Source organism: Calonectris borealis, chromosome 6, assembly GCF_964195595.1.
Source record: "Calonectris borealis chromosome 6, bCalBor7.hap1.2, whole genome shotgun sequence".
Classification (NCBI taxonomy): domain Eukaryota; kingdom Metazoa; phylum Chordata; class Aves; order Procellariiformes; family Procellariidae; genus Calonectris; species Calonectris borealis.
The window spans coordinates 21,468,314-21,487,968 of NC_134317.1; the positions used below are offsets into that span (position 1 = coordinate 21,468,314).

Here is a 19,655-nt window from a genome sequence, read left to right on the forward strand (position 1 = left end):
CATGTTAAAAAGCAATGAATCAGAGATTTCAGTGAATTCTAATATCTTCCGATTCCTGCTTTTTTGTGGAAAGAAATAAGACTTATGTTTAAAAAATATGAATTCCGTTTCAGTGAGTTAAAGTCAGCCTCAGTGTTTAACCTAGCTCTCACCTGGAATGACTGATATTGTTTTCAAAGCTCGGAGAACTCTGAATGTTCTCAGCGCTGAGACATTGCCCAGGTCCACAAACTCTGTCACATATCTGTAATAGGGGAGTTCACACACAAACACAATGACAGGATAAAAAGGAACAGTTGGGAGGTACAAGGGGCCTAACACCTTACACCAGTTACTTCTTACCTGGGATTACAGAAATAGTTTTCAAAGCTCTCAATACTCTGAAAGTTCGAAGAGCTGAAACATTGCCTAGGTTTACAAATTCTGTTACATACCTGTAGGATTAAATCACAGTTATTCAGAATCTAGGCAAAGTTTATGCTACTTACTTGGGTCTTTCATCAAGACCGCTTTGGCGTTTTTAGCAAAAAATTAAATAGCAACAGTCAGAGGTTTACCTTTCACTGCAGTTTGCCTTGCATTAATATGCTTTCAGAGCCTTCAGTTAAATTAAATGTCTCTGAAGTGAATCGCAGTGATTTAACTTTGAAAGCCTAAAATTTATCTAGTCTAGGTTGGTAAGTTTGGAGAATGAAGTCAAAGGGATGTTCCTTTTCTGCTCAGAGAAAAAAATGCAGGACATGAAATTAGCCTCTCTAATACTAGCTGTACTAATGGCTTCTGCAGTATTTATGTCTACATCAAAATATGCATGTTAGAATGTGAAAATTGTTTTAGACAAAAGTAAATCCATATAAGAATTTCCATTTAACGAAATTGATATGCGTCGATACTAATTTCATGCCCTTTTTGCCCTCCACTTTCAAAGAAAAAGCAAAAAGCAAAAACTTACGCAAAGGTAATGACAGTGAAATCAAGCCAGTTCCATGGATCTCGAAGAAAAGTAAAATCTTCTAAGCAAAAGCCCCTTGCAATGATTTTTATGAGTGACTCAAACGTGTAAATTCCAGTGAACGTATACCTGGAAAATATAGGAAAATTTAATCAAAATAAGTAACAACATTTTACACTGGTATTCTGATAGAAACCTGGTGATCAAAGGAAAGAGGTTTTTTTTTTTTCAAAACTGGAAAAGAAATACAGTAAATAAACAATTTCTTCTAAAATGCATTATATTCATCATATATACTTGTGTATTTACGTGCATTATTTGTGACATGCTGTTGAAGTGCAGCAGTCCTGATCTTGTACATAAATCAAAATAAATAAATCCATCAAATAAATGACATATATTAAAAATTCACTGGTGTCACTCAGTTTAAAAATGCAACACTAGATCCGTTACTGTTAACCAAGAAAGTTGTGAGCATAAGTTACTGGATACTGTCTGAATCACTAACATCTAAACCATCTAGTATTAACTCTAAAAAGGGAAGAATGCAAGCATGCACTGAATTCTCATTTCAGGAATACTTTTGCTTATATGCTGTCCTTAACTGATGTGTACAAATAGATGGCCATGGTTCTGCTATTAATGCAGTGGCGTAGAGGAGGGGTAAAAACATTGGGTAGATGCTAAACCACGCAGATGAGAGAAAACTAGTGGAATCTCAGTAGAATAATATCTGTAAACAACTTTCATTTTTTCTACCCGATCATTCTACTAGAAGGAGATTTAAATAATTATTCAACCTTTCTACATAGTTTAGGGAGGAAATAGTAGTAGTGTCTCATGATAGTTCCTGCCAGCACACATGGCTGCAGTTACTGGCATGCTGACTCCTAGAGGAACAATCAAAGATGTCTTTAAATAACATATGCAACTTACTCTACATTCTTTGTCCAGTCCGGAGGGTTACTCATAGTCATAAATACACAGTTGGTCAAAATAGTGCACATGATAAGCATGCTGAATAATGTAGATATAGTTAAGGAAAACATGATAGTAATTCATACAAAATCATATCAGCCATATATCTTAAGCACAGTAAAATATTGCCACTTACACAAATCTTTTAGATTTTCGTAAACATTGCACATATATTTTGCTTAACCTGGTAGTTTTCACTTTAGCACATTGAACTTTAATATTAGTCTTGATTTGTCGATGTTCTGATGTTGTTTTGTTGATGTCCTCATGTTTTGTCTTCAGCTGGTACGGAGAGGCGAAGGAGAGGCTCTCAGATGCCTGGGAGGTAACATGAGCTGAGTAACAGCCAAAACCGAAATAACTTGCAGAAGAATACTGTTTTACTTAAGTACCTGATAAGACTGAATAAGCATTAGTCTTTCACTTCTGCAGTTGTGGTATTAAACTCAACAGCTGGCATATGCAAGGTAAAAGAAGTTTATCCTATTTACCATGAGCCAGAGAAAGCACACACCACCCCAGCACCCAGCACAGCCAGTCTGTCAAAAACACAGAACAAAACACAGAATACTGTTTTTAATTGCTGAAGTGACTGTATTCCATGTTTCCCTATCACTAGCTTAGCAGTACATGCTTCAATCAGTGAAAGAGAAATCCATAGAAAGCTCACAGATTAAGGTGAATAATTTTCCAATATTATTTTTGGGCTCTCTCAAAACATGTTAGCAGCAAAAGAAGCATCTCTTGTTCTACCAATGCTGTAATTTGAAAATGGTTCAATAATACCTTGTGGTCAATTGCTTGAAAAGGGTGGAAAAATGGTGAAGATTAGAATGAAAATTTTTTTTTTATTTAGATTTCCAGCAAGAAACAATTAGGTATTTGGGGATTATGAAAGCCAGACTAACAGCTCAAAGGGGCTTGTGGGACGAAGATGGGACAGTCCACTTGGGCTTCACTATACCCAATGCGATGTTCTTGGTTTACAAGATCATTGGCTGTACAAACAGTGTGGTCCTTCCTTTTCGTGGCAATAAAGTAAACTCGATTACTCAAACATTTGAAAATACTGAAGTAACCAAACGAGACCAAAACCTGACGCAAAATGGCCACCTGGTGGCAGCAAAGAATAAGAACCGCTACACCTTTATGCCGAATGGTTAACTCAACTCTAATTTAATTTCCTCTAGTCATCTCTCTAAATGATGTGTTCCTTAAAAATAGTTGCATCAACATAACTAGCAAAGAAGCTAGCTTAAACTGAGGAAAGCCATTTACAGATAAATTTGCATATAAGAGCCCAAGATTTTGAATTTCTTTTTTTTTTTTTTTTTAAATTAAGTAGTAGCATTTTGTTGTTTGGGGTATATTTTTACGCTATGGACAAAAAAAAACCCTAAAAAACAATCCTTCACCTTAGTGAAGGAGGAATAGGAGAAGAAATATCTCAGCCTAAACTTTGCAGAAAATTGGTGCAAACATTAAGATCATCACTTACAGCTGCTGAACAATTAAAACTTGAGCATATCTTTTCAAGTAAACATTCAAATCACAGGGAAAGATTTAGCTGCCTGATTCCCATAGGTGGGTGACCTTTGTCTAAATGCCTGACCAAGCAGTGAATATTGTGATATCTTTCGTTAAGTGACTTAACTCGTTTGAAGATCATGTTGTCATCCAAGCTCTGTACAGTAAAAATCGTTGTTCAATGGCATAGAATAAATGATGAGAATGCCTTACAATGCTTGTCCTCACAGCCCACAGACAGCTCTGAAGAGTCTGACTTAATATAATTGGGACATTCCTTTAAATAAAGAGAATCTGTTTTGCTAGTTGAAAAACTTGGAGATGCCTGGCTGCAGCTTCAGTAGTCTCAAAAAACAGTTGAAGAAGTGGAATGTCCTCTTAGGAGAGTTGAGATTTTATCCCTATGCAGTGTCTTATGTGTTTACAGCTAGGTATCATTCAAAACAAAGGCCACAGGTAGATCCTTGCACATTGCTCACTCTGTACATAACTCATCACATCTGCGAGCTGCATGGCCAAAGTGCTGTTCCCTCTCAAAGGGAGCAGATGCTCAATAAGGGCTAACATACTTCAAAATCTAAACTCTGTCCATGCTTTCCCTTATAGGAATCGCAAACATAACTGACACATTCAATGTCTGTGCCTCTCTTCCTTCTTCTCCCACATTTTGAGTATTTTATTTACAACCTCAATCTTCCCTTAATTTACTACTTTATGTTCTCTAATAATTCAACTATATGCATAGGTAGATAATTCTGATATATGATGACTTCTTCATTGAAATGTACTGCCTTTTTCATGCTCTTCCCGTATAGGCAAGCAGTAGGGTTAGAGGCACTACACAGCCTCAAGCTAATCAATTACTGGAGCAGCTGAAGTCTCTTATCACCTGTGTGGACTTGGTGGAAGATTGGCTGGAAAAAACAAACATTGCCAATTGGTTTCACAGCTACCTGCTGGCAGTCAGGCCACACTGAGTAACGCTGTAACTTCGGCTTCCAAAGGCTAGCACAGGGGTACTTAGCAGGTACCGCATTTTCTCTAGAGCATCTCTAGATGTTAGAACACTCCTTGCACTCTGCAGCTCCAGCCACTGCCACCTCCCTTTTTTTGTCTGCTCAGCCCCCCACCCATTCTTACCTTTTCATCCTTTCCTATTAATTGCTAAAGTCTGGCCATCTCCCATCACTCTTTTGTTGCCCCCTCAGTACCACACTCCACCTTAACTCGAGTCAGGCAGGCAAAAGGGGGGCGGGGGGAAAAGGCAGAACACCAGGAGGTGAGTTAGCAGAGCATGAGAGAGAGAAATTCGTGCTGTTACCAGTTGCTGTATCTGGTATCAGAATAGGTACTGGCAGTGAGGAAGAATAATTGCAGGGAAAGTCTCTGAGCACTGGGCAGAGACACACTCTGTTTCTTTGCAGGGGGAGCAACATCTGACCACATGTCTGGGCACGTGATCAGAGCGCCCTATACAGAGGTTCAGAGAATCTGGAGGACGTACAGATGAAGGTTTTCCAACCAATGTGCCAATTTCATTGCGCTCAACACACATCTTTCACACTGAAAGTGAAAGGCACAGTTCTGTTACAAAGGCCAAAATGCCAAACACCCACCTCAAAACATGAGGGCAGTAGAGCTGATCGATAAAAGTCGGAAGATTATTAAAAATAATAAGCAACGTTACCCCCTAATCTTTTTCTTATGGGTGGCTAACCTTGTATAAGCAGCTGAAATCTAAACCTCATTATGGAACATATTACGTGGTTCTTTCATATTTGTAGTGTTTTGTACAATACTGAATTAAAAAAGAAAAAAAAAGGAAAAAAAAGAACCTATGATTATGTTTAAGAGAAAAAAAATATAACAAACCCTATGCCTATACCTAAGATAAAAATAGCCCATCCCATAGTTGGCTGGTTGGAAAAGAAATCTGTCCATATAGTGAAAGGAAACCTCCTCCTATAATAGAGCTAAATTACACAATCAGTTAATGGATAGAAAGAAAAATATTGGAATTGCATATTGTTTATTAGAATTGCTTTTGTTCTGACTGCCATCAAGACCAGCTGGATACTCTTTGAACACAATTAGGAGGAACTTAAAACCAAAACCAAACTCAGTAATCAGTACGCCAGTAAAAAACATTACCCGCAACTAGCACAGATGCAGGGTTGGAAGATATTGTAAATTAGAGTCTATAACTTGAATGGATGAGCATTCATTAGAGGCTTCAATCTGACAGTATTTGGCTGCGTTTTCTCACCATCAGCACCACCCTGTCTGTAGGTCTCTGTCAGGTCCCTTAGCTACGGTCCCCAAATGCTCCCTGACTCCTCTCCAGACACCTTCCTTCCTCACCTTCTCTCACTGCTTTAACTTGCAGGGAGCTCAGAGGAAAAGGTCTTCTGAGTCAGCAGAATGAGCCTTGTTTCTTCCTTTTCTCCAAAGACCTAGAAAATTCTGCCAGCAGTCTCTAATAATAAGACTTCTGCCTTTGACTAACTGTTTAATGTTAAAAGTCTTACTGTCACACTGAAGTTTTCATTTGGTGACTACTTTTCCCAGTCCTGGGGTTTTGCAAGAAAATTGCACCAAAACCTCACCCGCTAGGAATTCCCATCAACCTGTTATGATCATCAGGCACCAATCCCACATGCCAGTCTAAAACTTTACCTTATGCACCATCCCATCAGTTATGGTCCCCCGGTCTGTCCACCATCTGCACATACAGATGCTTTGCAAACTACAGGACTGCTGCCTACGCTTTCTGGCAATGTATTAAATTTGGCAGAGGCTTACGGTGCAACTGGGCGGGTTTGGGAATGTGAGATCCAGCATGCATGAACCAACTTCCAGGCATGCTGCTGCAACAGACTATAAAGCTGATCTTGAGGATGGCCTCAGAAGGACCCCTAAAAGGCAATATAAATATACCCCCGAGCTAGCTGTTCCTGTGCAGTTGCATATCTGCCTAATTGATTGCAAAACTGAGAGCTCTTCTGGAATTTGTGAGCACAAACTGCATTTTTCTTAAAAAAAAAAAGTAATTATTTTATGACTAGGCTTCATAGTGCAAAAAAGAATTTGGGATGCAAAAAATTTCAATGTTAAATCTGAAGAAATTTTTCTGAAAAATTGATCAAGGTGGATTTTTAAATCCATCTGCAGATTTGTACAGCAGAAGTATTGAAATTCAACAGAATAGCTAAAGTGCATTTATATGATATATACATATTTTCTAGTATTTATAAAACCTTACCATAAGTCTTCCACTGTAAAATAAAAACAAAATTAACAGCCTACAAAAACCTTTATTTACAATGAAATAGAAAGTGTCAGGAGTTTTCTTAATGTCAGTGTGTAACATTTTGAACCACCATTGAAAAAGGATATGAATGTACCAAAATTTTAATAGCTATTTTTCTAAGAGGATTGAAGGGAGTTAAAATGTACAGGGCAGAGGTGGCACTGAATCGGAAGATTGCCTTCCCTTTATTCAATACTATAAAGGTCTGAAAAAGAGAAAGAAAAGACATTTTATAATTTTGTATTCACTGTAGGTGCCCATTTTAAAACTGTTCCTAGTGACAAATCACCAAAATTGTAACTTTTTAAATAGCTAATACACAAAAGCCATGACTCATTTTTGAAATAAAACTCATTTCCAGTACTTACCTGATGTACCTGACATATGAAAATATAATTTTAAATATAGAACATTCAATTCATTAGTGTTTTTATAATACTTCTTCATTAAAGATAATAGTAATATGATACATTTACATGATGTGTTTCTTGTAAAAAAGGTGCAGAAATTATTAACTGAAATTATAATTTTATTTATGTTTACCCATAGAAATCTTTCTCTTCCTGTTTTAAATACCATAAGCAGGGAAACCTTACCTGTGGATGATAAAGATGTGTTAGTAAGAGAAATCCCTATAGAAACTGATTTAATAGACTACCCATTTGTTCATATTTTTTATTCTAGTCTGTTTCTCGGTGTTTGTGCTAAGGAGAGAGGGAAATAACAGTAACACGTATAGCCATGATTAGGTAGATCCCTGAGGACTGTGGGCATCTGAATACACCTTACCAGAGGAGAGCAAGAGATACATCCCAGATGACCTCCCTGCAAACCCTGCACCTGGGTTTGCAGGTGTGAAACTTTCCCAGAACATATATACTTGTTAAATCTAAATTTTAACAGCTAAAGAACCTATCAAATTTAAAGAAACTTAAAGGCATGCAAGCCTTACTTCAGAGAATTGTAGAAGACTCTGTAGGCTGAAAGCTTGTCTATTTTTCTCAAATAAATCCGTAAGCCAAATATAAATGGTATGAGAGCAAACCCTACAAACATTGCTCTGCTTCCACTGTAGACCATCACGGCTGCAACAGGATTAACATGGGAAATGTGGACTGTCAGGTTTGTTTGTGGCACTAAGGTGCTCTTCAAGTGCAAGATGAATCAGAAAAGAATGAAAAACTGCAGAAGGAAGACTCAGTAACTCAGAAGAAAGCTGCATGCAGTGAAAGGGATGATGCAAGGATTATAGCCTACATTCAAACTGAATTGAAGGTATTGAAGAATCTGCCCAAGAGAAATGTCCAAAATTGCTTTTTTGGTTTTGTCAGAGTTGTATATTTCATAAATAAGCTATGATAAAGCCTCCTTGTTTTTTGTTATGTTGCTGACAAAGTGAGCTGTAAACTAGAATGCCAGTGGAAGTGTGGGAAAGGGTATGTTGGTCTCTTCTGGTGTCCGTGACATTGAGCATTGCTTCAAGACTGTAAGCAAGTGGACTACAAGGCTATTTTTGAGAAGGCTGGTAGACAGAGAAAACGTGCCAAGGAGGTTCAAGAAGGACGATTCTTCAGTCTGCTTAGATTTGGGAAGCTTAGTATGTATGGACCATGAAGTACAGGTACAAATCTCTAGGAGCACCCAGGAGATGGAGAGAGACGTGGAGATGAGGGATTCCACCAGTCTGTGACAGATATCAAGTACTGAAGGTAGGGCAGAAGCAGGGATTAAGCCCTGAGGAAAAGCTGTCCCAGTCCCAACTCACTTGCTGGTTTCTCCCCTGAGCTGTCTCTGTCATAGCTCTACCCAGCACACCTCCCTATACAGACCAAACCCCTTAAGAGTAAGGACAGTAATAGTGAGCCTTTATATTGGCTTGAGTACAAACTCAAAATGTGTAGGAACGGTATAAGATATGTATTTGATTTCCCCACATCTGCACAGAAATGGAGAAACTGTATATGAAACTGAGGACAGTGGGATAAAAGCCTGAGCTAATGTTTCCAAATTACAGTTCCAGTTATGGATTACAGATAACAACAACCTTCAAAGCGTAGCTGCAGATGACCCGACCTTAAATGAAGCTTTCATTTTAAATACTGAAGCAACCAAGCAGATGAATTATATTTTGGCATGATGTTTTAAAGCCTCACACCCCAAGGGGAAGGTGAGTTTCCCCTCCCAGGTCTGTCCCCAGCCCCCAGGACTCACAGCTCAGAAAGCCCCAGCTCACCCTCTTGGCTTTTGTAGCTATGAGATAGTTGACAAAATACATTAAAAATCACACTCCCTACTCACTTTGTAGCTAAGACTGCACCACCTACGTTTAGTCAACCTACATTTTTTTAAAAATCTTTGAACACAAGCATATTAAACATACATCTCTTTTCTAACGTGCCTTATGGAAAATAACAGCATGCTGGCACAGTTCCAGTTTCAGTTGGAAGCTGCTGCTATTTTAGCTGTTCTACTTTCTGCTGCCCTGCATAAGCAGCACCAACAACACATAAATTCCCTACCTCAGTTTTAATTTTTCATTCAAAGCATCTTTGTGACTGGAGCCTTCGCAATGACTTTTTTTGGTCGTCTGACTTCTAGCCTTAAACATGAACTAAAATTGCATCTTATCTCTGAAGAAGAATTTTCATAAAAAAATACAGCTAACAGCTGATATCCAATCCCTGTGTAAGCTTCCTTCCCTGGTAAGCCTGCTACATCTCACCCCAGTCTCAACCCAGATGCAAGCCAATGTGTAGGCAGTGTGGATGAACATGAAGTATTGTACCCAAAGCTGTCAGGACAAAGTAGACATACACTGAGAAAAGCTAAATAAATTATAAAGGAACGGTAAGATTAGTTTTTGTATATGAAGGATTATGTATACTTTTCAGGGCTTAGGTTTTAAAGTGCTTTAATCATTTTATAAAGTCAGAAAACCTGCTCACACTCAAAGTATTTGAGTGTGAATATAAATTCAAAGAAATCCCTAAAAAGAAGTCCCCGATTTGCCGCTTTTGCATCTGTAACCTGGATCCCAGTTCTGTAACTTCTGCCATATTTGATATAAACCCAGAAACTGCATTCTTAGCAGGGCAAAGAAGGAGGAGGAGTATTTTGAGAAGATGCAGCTAAGAGGGAAGAAGAGTCCACACTGAATAAAGGTACAGTCTCCAAGAACCTCTTGGGACAAAGAGTTCCCAAAACCTTATTTCTCCTCTCCTTCCTCCCAGTTAGCTTTAAACATAGTTTCTGGAAGGCTACATTTAGCAGGCTGACTGCTACTCCATTACATTTCCATTTCCTACAGTTAAACACCGTCTAAAACCTCATAGGACATTCTGAAAGGGAAGAGGTAACATATTGTTGAGCGGGTCTTTAGCTTCTTGGGAAAAGCCCCAGGGGCAGCTAGAACAACATACTCACGGCATATTGGAAGTTGGCATTTCTTGTTGTTGTGGTTTTCTGTTGAAACCATGTTTTCTAGCAAGACCTTATTTTTTTGTTTTGCTCGAACTTTTCACTTAAAAATTCTTTCACTTACAACTATCAAAAATATCAAAAATCACTAGTGCATTCACCTTTTCTGATGTGATGAAGTTAAGTAAAGCAATTTTACAGAATCTTTTTGTTTCTGCAACCCAAGACAAGTCTGGGGATCCCAGAAGCTAGTGGTTTGATCAGATTAGGGACTGATATTACCAAGTGCCTGGACAAAAGGAGGCACCTTTTCTGACAGACATCGTTCAACGTCCTTCTGGCAAGACGCAGAGCATGAAGTGGCAATCAACTGTGCTATATCTATATTATTATATAGCGTGAGGAAAGTGAAATAAGACCCATTTAGTTCCACTTATGCTTTCTCTCCTCTTTAATGTAGCAGCCTAGGTTCAAGAGAAAATAGCCAGCACTTAAAGTATGAAACCAAGTGGACCAGATTTTGATGCATGCCTGCAGGTCAGGATCTTAGGGGGTTCCAGCTGATCCTTTCTCTATAGACAGCGATATGAACCTCCTTGATCCTTTGTGATGGCAGCTTGAGCATGAACAGGCAGTCACTATTATACTGGGAACACAGATTTGCACTTCCACAGAAATGGAACGCAAAAAATGGGTAAAGTCCAAGTTCATTTTTTACTCAATTTTTGATTAAAAAAGAAGAGCATTGCAACCATTTAGGATGCTAAACTTCACGGTTCTCAAGACCAGCATTATTGACCACCACAGTCAGCAGCATTTCATTATAATAAAATCATAAGAACATAAGAACTGGTATTGTATTATATTTTAATAAAATAATTATGTTCCTAGGGTACAGTTGCTGGCATTCAGGCTATCTGTGATACAGGGTAAATCAATAATACTATCAGGTGTGTAAATTTGCTATAATGGGCTGTTCTGTTGTCAAACAGCGGTTGTCAATTTTTTCCTTTTCCTTTCAACTTCAGATTAATATTGGGCATGAATATGTCCTCTTTGGTTGTAGGTTTTGCATAGAAGCACAGTTACAAAACCATAAATCTAGCACATCTATCTGTTTTTGTTTCTCTTAACAGGTTTTTCCATTTTTAACTTCATCTCAGGGCTACCTTATCCACAAATTAAGGCTCTCACACCAGCTCAACACATTTATTTATTCCTGTTTTATTCTGTATTAAATCAAATCATGGCATGCACAAACCTATTGCTTAGAAAAAAAATCCCAAAGATGAAATGTAAAACACTCTAGATGATGTTTCGACAGTCAATGCATGCAAAAATACTTGTTCAATCTTGCTACAAAAATAGGAAAAAACCCTCGGCCAGTAGGATGCAATACTTGCATATGAGGCAAATGACGGATGATTTCACTCATGACCCAAATTTGGAATAAAAAAGATATTCCTAAGATTCTTGTACAGGTTTCCTGAATAAACACTGTGACCATGTTCATTAGTATCATTTGATCAGTGCTGTAGGTGACCATTTCTACTCCTTATTTGAAAGTTTGGAAGCCAAAATGATATAGTTTCTGTCAATAAATCAGGTATAGTTTATGCAGAGGTCTTAATAGAGGTCTGAAGCAACAGTGGCATCTGTTAATCCACACACTTGTCCTAACCCTTTCTTGCAAATAAGTATTTTCCTTTATTCTAGTATTTTTCATTAGATCCATATAATTTCAGATAGATGCTTCCCCAGGCAGAAATATAAAATCTCTAACCATCGTGCAGCAGTTGTCACACCGTTACATTGGGAGAGGGTGTGCTGACTGACTCCTTGGCTTTACAAGGTGGAATTCAGAGAGGGATAAAGAGAAGGATGAAATGTTAAATGGTACAGAGGTAAATGCGTTGAGCATTAAGAGTCCTTCACTTCTTCCTGGAGATGTTCACTTCTGCTCCAAGCTTTTCTCAAACTATTTCTCCTTCTGAGACTTGCAGGAACATCAACTGCTACCAATACTCTCAAAAGACAAGTGAAAGAGGACCCATCCCACAGGGAAGTCTGCTGCCTCCCTGGGGCCCGGGTGAAGGACATTACTAGGAAACTCCCTAGTCTCGTGCAGGCCTCCGATTACTACCCGCTACTGGTTATACAGGCTGGCAGTGAGGAGGTTGCAGGGAGAAGTCCCGAAGGGATCAAAAGGGACTTCAGGGCGCTGGGGCGACTGGTAGGAGGATCGGGAGCACAGGTAGTTTTTTCCTCGATCCCTTTAGTGGCGGGGCGGAACACCGAAAGGAACAGGAAAACTCATCGGATCAACACGTGGCTCAGGGGCTGGTGCCATCAACAGAATTTTGGCTTCTTTGACCACGGGGAGGTTTACATGGCACCGGGCCTGCTGGCGACGGACGGAGTTCAGCTGTCTCGCAGGGGGAAAAGGATTCTCGCGTGTGAGTTGGCCGGGCTCATCGAGAGGGCTTTAAACTAGATTCGAAGGGGGACGGGGATAAAACCAGGCTCTCTAGAGAAGAGCCTAGGGACCGCACGCCATTGTCGGGGGAGAAATCGGCAGCCCAGCTCAAGTGCATCTATACCAATGCACGCAGCATGGGCGGCAAACAGGAGGAGCTGGAAGCCATTGTGCAGCGGGGTAGCTATGACTTAGTCGCCATCACGGAAACGTGGTGGGATGAGTCGCACGATTGGAGTGCTGCAATGGACGGCTATAAGCTTTTCAGAAGGAACAGGCGAGGAAGGAGAGGCGGTGGAGTAGCCCTGTATGTTAGGGAATGCTTCGACTGTCTAGAGCTCAATGATAGTGATGACGAGGTCGAGTGCTTGTGGGTAAGGATGAGGGGGAAGGCCAACAAGGCAGATATCCTGCTGGGGGTCTGTTATAGACCACCTGGCCAGGAAGAGGAGGCAGACGAAATATTCTACCAGAGGCTGGCAGAAGTCTCCCAGTCGCTAGCCCTTGTTCTCGTGGGGGACTTCAACTTTCCGGATGTCTGCTGGAAATATCACACGGCAGAGAGGAAACAGTCGAGGAGGTTCCTGGAGTGTGTGGAGGATAACTTCCTGACGCAGCTGGTAAGCGAGCCCACCAGGGGAGATGCCTCGCTTGACCTGCTGTTCACGAACAGAGAAGGGCTGGTGGGAGATGTGGTGGTCGGAGGTCGGCTTGGGCTTAGCGACCATGAAATGGTAGAATTCTCGATACTTGGTGAAGTAAAGAGGGGGGCCAGCAAAACCGCTACCATGGACTTCCGGCGGGCGGACTTTGGCCTGCTCAGGACACTGGTCGAGAGGATCGCTTGGGAGACGGTCCTGAAGGGCAAAGGGGTCCAGGAAGGCTGGACGTTCTTCAAGAAGGAAGTCTTAAAGGCGCAGGAGCGGGCTGTCCCCATGTGCCGCAAGAATAACGGGCGGGGAAGGCGACCGGCCTGGCTGAACGGGGAGCTCTGGCTGGGACTCAGGGAAAAAAGGAGAGTTTATCACTTGTGGAGGAAGGGTCAGGCAACTCAGGAAGAGTACAGGGATCGCGTTAGGTCGTGCAGAGAGGAAATTAGAAAGGCAAAAGCCCAGCTAGAACTCCACCTGGCCACTGTCGTGAGAGACAACAAAAAATGCTTTTATAAGTATGTTAATGACAAAAGGAGAGCCAAGGAGAATCTCCAACCTCTATTGGATGCGGGGGGGAACGTTGCCACCAAGGACGAGGAAAAGGCTGAGGTACTCAACGCCTTCTTTGCCTCAGTCTTTAGTAGTCAGAATGGTTATCCTCAGGGTACTCAGCCCCCTGAGCTGGAAGACAGGGACGACGAGCAGGATAAACCCCCCATAATTCAAGAGGATGAAGTTCATGACCTGCTATGCCACCTGGATGTTCACAAGTCTATGGGGCCGGATGGGATCCACCCGAGGGTTCTGAGGGAGCTGGCGGAGGAGCTTGCCGAGCCGCTCTCCATCATTTACCAGCAGTCCTGGTTAACTGGGGAAGTCCCGGACGACTGGAGGCTCGCCAATGTGACTCCCATCTACAAGAAGGGCCGGAAGGAGGATCCGGGGAACTACAGGCCAGTCAGCCTGACCTCGGTGCCGGGGAAGATCATGGAGCGGTTGGTTTTGAGGGTGCTCACGAGCCATGTGCGGGACAACCAGGGGATCAGGCCCAGCCAGCACGGGTTCATGGAAGGCAGGTCCTGCTTGACCAACCTGATCTCCTTCTATGACCAGGTGACCCGCCTAGTGGATGAGGGAAAGGCAGTGGATGTGGTCTACTTGGACTTCAGTAAGGCCTTTGACACTGTCTCCCACAGCATTCTCCTAGAGAAGCTGGCGGCTCACGGCCTAGACAGGTACACTCTTCGCTGGGTAAAAAACTGGCTGGACGGCCGAGCCCAGAGAGTTGTGGTGAACGGAGTTAAATCCAGTTGGCGGCCGGTCACGAGCGGTGTTCCCCAGGGCTCAGTTTTGGGGCCGGTCCTGTTCAATATCTTCATCAATGATCTGGACGAGGGGATCGAGTGCTCCCTCAGTAAGTTTGCAGACGACACCAAGTTGGGCGGGAGTGTTGATCTGCTGGAGGGTAGGAAGGCTCTGCAGAGGGACCTGGACAGGCTGGATCGATGGGCCGAGGCCAACTGTATGAGATTCAACAAGGCCAAGTGCCGGGTCCTGCACTTCGGCCACAACAACCCCAGGCAACGCTACAGGCTTGGGGAAGAGTGGCTGGAAAGCTGCCCAGAGGAAAAGGACCTGGGGGTACTGGTTGACAGCCGGCTGAACATGAGCCGGCAGTGTGCTCAGGTGGCCAAGAAGGCCAACGGCATCCTGGCCTGTATCAGAAATAGTGTGGCCAGCAGGAATAGGGAGGTGATCGTGCCCCTGTACTCGGCACTGGTGAGGCCGCACCTCGAATACTGTGTTCAGTTTTGGGCCCCTCACTACAAGAAGGACATGGAGGTGCTGGAGCGCGTCCAGAGGAGGGCAACGAAGCTGGTGAAGGGCCTGGAGCACAAGTCTTATGAGGAGCGGCTGAGGGAACTGGGGTTGTTTAGCCTGGAGAAGAGGAGGCTGAGGGGAGACCTCATCGCACTCTACAACTACCTGAAAGGAGGTTGTAGCGAGGTGGGTGTTGGTCTCTTCTCCCAAGTAACTAGCGATAGGACAAGAGGAAATGGCCTCAAGTTGTGCCAAGGGAGGTTTAGATTGAACATTAGGAAAAATTTTTTTACTGAAAGAGTGGTCAGGCCTTGGAACAGGCTGCCCAGGGAAGTGGTGGAGTCACCATCCCTGGAGGTATTTAAAAGACGTTTAGATGAGGCCCTTAGGGACATGGTGTAGTGGGCATGGTGGTGTTGGGTTGACGGTTGGACACGATGATCTTAGAGGTCTTTTCCAACCTGTATGATTCTATGATTCTATGAAAAGTCTTTCCAGAATTCACACACAGCTAAATAAAATCTAGGAATTAGATATCTTAAAGTCAAATTACTGATGTTAGACTTCTGTTAGGAAAGTCTATTTTCCTCCTACTGAAGGAAGAAAAAATGGAGAGGATCGTAGTGGATGAGAAATTTTTGTCTTGTCTTTGACTGACAGGGCTGTTTCTATTCCTGTCCTGTAGAAGATTAAAGCACGTGCATAGAGAGGATGTGTGGACTTCAGCACAAAGAAGAGAACCCCAGCGGGTACATGACTCGCCCATAAAAGATATTTAGTGTGCAAATAAAAAGATTCATCCTTTCAAATATTACAGAAACTTGGTTGAATATGTTCAGCTGGTTCACTCCATTTCTTGCAACTCTGTCATCAGACCTGGCTGATGTAGTAAGTTTTCAGCTCCGTCTGTGAAGGGAACTGAAAGGGTCTTCCATTTCTCAGGGCTCTAGAAACGTACCTGTAGGTCATACCTAGCATGTATCTGTTTTCACTGTAAGACACACAAGATTGACTGATTTGACTATAAAGGTCCAGGATGAGCTGTGGGCAGGTAGGGATATAATTACATGTGATTTTGTATAATGAACAGACACAATTAGTACAGAACTCTACAAGGCCTGCTTTTATAGAAACACATCTTCTATCTTTGTAAAAGTAGAACTGTGATTTAAAGATAAATCTTTATACACTGTGAATGGCCGATAAAGGCTTTTTCAGAGGCATCAAATAATAAAGATAAAAATATTGTTCTTTCACATAGTATTTTCTCTCGTGTCAAAATAGGACTCATAAATCACATGAAATTTAGCAAGCTAAAAGACACTTAGAACACAGCACTTTGTGAAAATCAAAATAACTCCTGTCTTGATATTTATAGAGTTTTCATAATCACAGTATCTAATAATTAAAGTATCACTCAAGCTAGCTATCACTATAAACTGTGAACCTTTTCTACTTTATATGGGCTGTGCAACAGAATCATCCTGAAAGTATTCCAGAGCTGCTCAAGGCCAGTTCCACCAGAAAGTTTAAAATCAGTTTTACACTATCTTTATGATGTTTTCTGCTTATCCATGTGTTCCTCTATTTATTCCATAAATTTCCTAAGAATTTGCTATCAAAGCAGATTTCTGGGAACAAAATGTACTATGCATTGGTTCATGAAGTCAGTTTTAAATCTGAAGAACCTTAGAGAAAGTGTGGTGTGTTGGTGTACTCAGTTTCAATATATCTTCACTTTTTTAAAGTTTGCAAAGTATGTCATCTATCATATATACACACATTTGTATAGGTATTATATGTTGCTTATAATCAAAGACAACATACTATGTTTCAGCTTTGATATAAATGTTCCTTTGATATAAATTCAATTATATCAAAGGAATAAATTTTGATGTAAATGAAAAGAAAAGGATGAAAATAACCATTAAGGATGATGGATTCTGTCCTGTGCCATAGAGGACAGTGGGCACTTTGCTAATGATTTAGAGAACAGTGAATAGAAGCCTAGATTTTCATGCTATGTATTTATACCCTGCTACATCCATTGCACAACCATATTATAGAATCAGTCATAATGTTACATTTATTGCCAATTTGATTAATTTAATGTTAAAAATAGTATTACTGCAAAATTCCTCCTCACATAAAGCAGGAGGACCAGTGTGCCAAGAGCAGAGAGTAAATGTGTTCTAAAACCAAACATTAGCTAAATCAACTTTTTATAACTAGAAGATATTAAATATTTATTTATTAACTTTCTGGAAGGTAGAATGTATATGTATCACTAGTATCAAACATTTTCTGCTCTTGTTGTATACCTAGTCCTTTTAGCAATGCTCAACTGTTTCCACATTATTAGAATGACATTTTCCTATATGGTTGCCACTTAACAGACTGAAGTAACAAGCTATAATACCCACTGCACGGAAATGAAATGAACATGATAAAACACTCCAAATGCTGGCATATGAACAGGATTGATATTAGACTCACTTTTTTATTGATGTAATATGGGTCCATGTCTTCCAAGGGCTCAGACACCATTCCTGGGGGTATGTCGCCGTATATAAACGGAAGTGTTTTTCCTGCCTCCAAATCACTGTTTGGCTTTGGCCCATTTTCATCATCGTTGTCTTTACGATCTTGTTTAGAATTCTTAGCTTTTTCTGCAGCCACGCGTTGTTCAATAGCTGCAAGAGACTCTCTAGTGAAGTATTGGAAGCTGTCTGGTCCTGGTGGTACAAGCACTGACTGCTCCATCTTTTCATCCTGCACATTTTAATTACCATTTATTCTTCTGCATAGGAAAATACTAAAAGAAAACAGAAAATAAAATTCAAACAAACATGTTAAAATCACCAAGTAAGAAAGATACAACATTTATTTTTAAGTGGTTTTATTTATGCTTTGTTGGAATGTTCAAATACACAGTATTGAAAATTATGTGAAGGAAAATAAAATAAGCAGTTTAGTTGGTGGTTTGACCTTTGTAAGAGACACTTGCGTGGTTCTTATGCTAGTTATATAAACTGCAATAATTTTTCAACTCTAGGACTATAATGATCTTTTGCTCCAAATAAGGAAAAGCGTGATACTTAAGAACAATCAGATACATTCTTTCCTCATAACTCTAATTATCTTAAAATCACTCCACATTCCTCTGGAATCAGTCAGGATTATATTGGTAACTATAAATAGCACAGTTCATCAGACTAATGCAGAAATTTCCACTGAGTTCAGCAAGAGTATCAGAAAACAAGCACTGTAGAATCAGAATTCCTATTAAACAAATAAAAATCAAATCTGCGTATTATGAGGTAGTAAAGTAGTGGTTCCAAATAAGTTTTTGTATGGGTAGTTATTCTAGATAACAAGAAGAACAATTGCCTATTTTTATTTCAATTTAACTGTTACTATATATCTGGTTCTTTATTCAATAGCTGTAACTGGATAATTCTGGAAGTATTCTAATATACATATTTATTTATATATTGCAAGTGAGAAAATAAACCTGACGGGGTGGGGGGGGGGGAAGTCCTGTTAAAACTATGGATCTGGCATCTTTCATGCTCTGAATAATTTTCTGATGACATCAGACATACAGATGAAATGTGTATTTGGGCACACTATGGCGCATATATCCCTCATGCCTGAATGTAAAGAGGTATTTGCAGTCTCCACCCATTGCTGGGGTCCTTGTGAAATGGTCAGTCAGCCTTTCTTGAGACTTAAGGGTCAATACAGGTCAGTACTCATTGAAATAAGCTAGAGATACGGGATGACAGAGCAGTAAGAATACAAGAGATGGTTGGGGGGAAACGTATCAAACAAAACCAGGAATTATAGAAAGAAGCTGAAAAAGATGAGGAAAATAGAGCAAAAAATGGAAACAAAGGAGACCATAGTGAATATAGAAATAATTAGGGGAGAAAGTGAAGAATGTGAAAAGGAAAAAATAGGAAGACTGGAAGATTAGCAGTATAAAAATGCAGAGGTGAAAACAAAGAAAAATAGATGGAAGAACAGAATATGTGGAAAGGAGTAGGAAGGGAAGCAAATATAGATATGGTTCAGCTTTCTATTAAGTCAATAAGGAGAATAAGAAATTAGATGAGAAATAAAGGCAGAAGAAGAAAACCATAGCTGGGAAATGAAAGAGAATGTCATTAAAATATATTAAGTAATAAACCCCAAATCCTCTAGATCATTAATGCCAGGGTGAGCACAAACATCTTAATCATACATATGCATTGAGTAGTGGTATATAGTGGATAAAATAAGTGCTTATGGGCTCTATAATCCAAATTTTCTTGATTTCTCAGAAAAATCCATTTCACTTGGATGTATAGAATCATCACCCACAATCAGAAGAATGGCTTCTAAAGAATCGAGGTGGCAGATTTGTCACTGTAAAAAACTAAAGGGAACTAATCTCCTACGAAAACACAAAGTATTGACCCATGCATAGTGTAGACTCATGCCAAAAACAGTTCTCTAAAGCTTTTCCGTCTTTCTAAT

General features: G+C 40.4%; 1 protein-coding gene across 1 annotated transcript in view; it reads right to left on the bottom strand.

Moving 5' to 3' along the window:
• LOC142083560 (sodium channel protein type 1 subunit alpha) overlaps positions 1 to 19,655 on the bottom strand; it is a 98,146-nt gene that overhangs the window by 53,957 nt on the left and 24,534 nt on the right. The window contains exons 3-7 of the mRNA XM_075153109.1: positions 17,631 to 17,949; positions 6,854 to 6,972; positions 1,889 to 1,978; positions 953 to 1,081; positions 153 to 244 (exon numbers count right to left, since the gene is read on the bottom strand). Coding sequence (XP_075009210.1) covers positions 153 to 244; positions 953 to 1,081; positions 1,889 to 1,978; positions 6,854 to 6,972; positions 17,631 to 17,897 — 697 coding nt within the window. The 5' untranslated portion in view covers positions 17,898 to 17,949. The remainder of the gene's footprint in view (positions 1 to 152; positions 245 to 952; positions 1,082 to 1,888; positions 1,979 to 6,853; positions 6,973 to 17,630; positions 17,950 to 19,655) is intronic.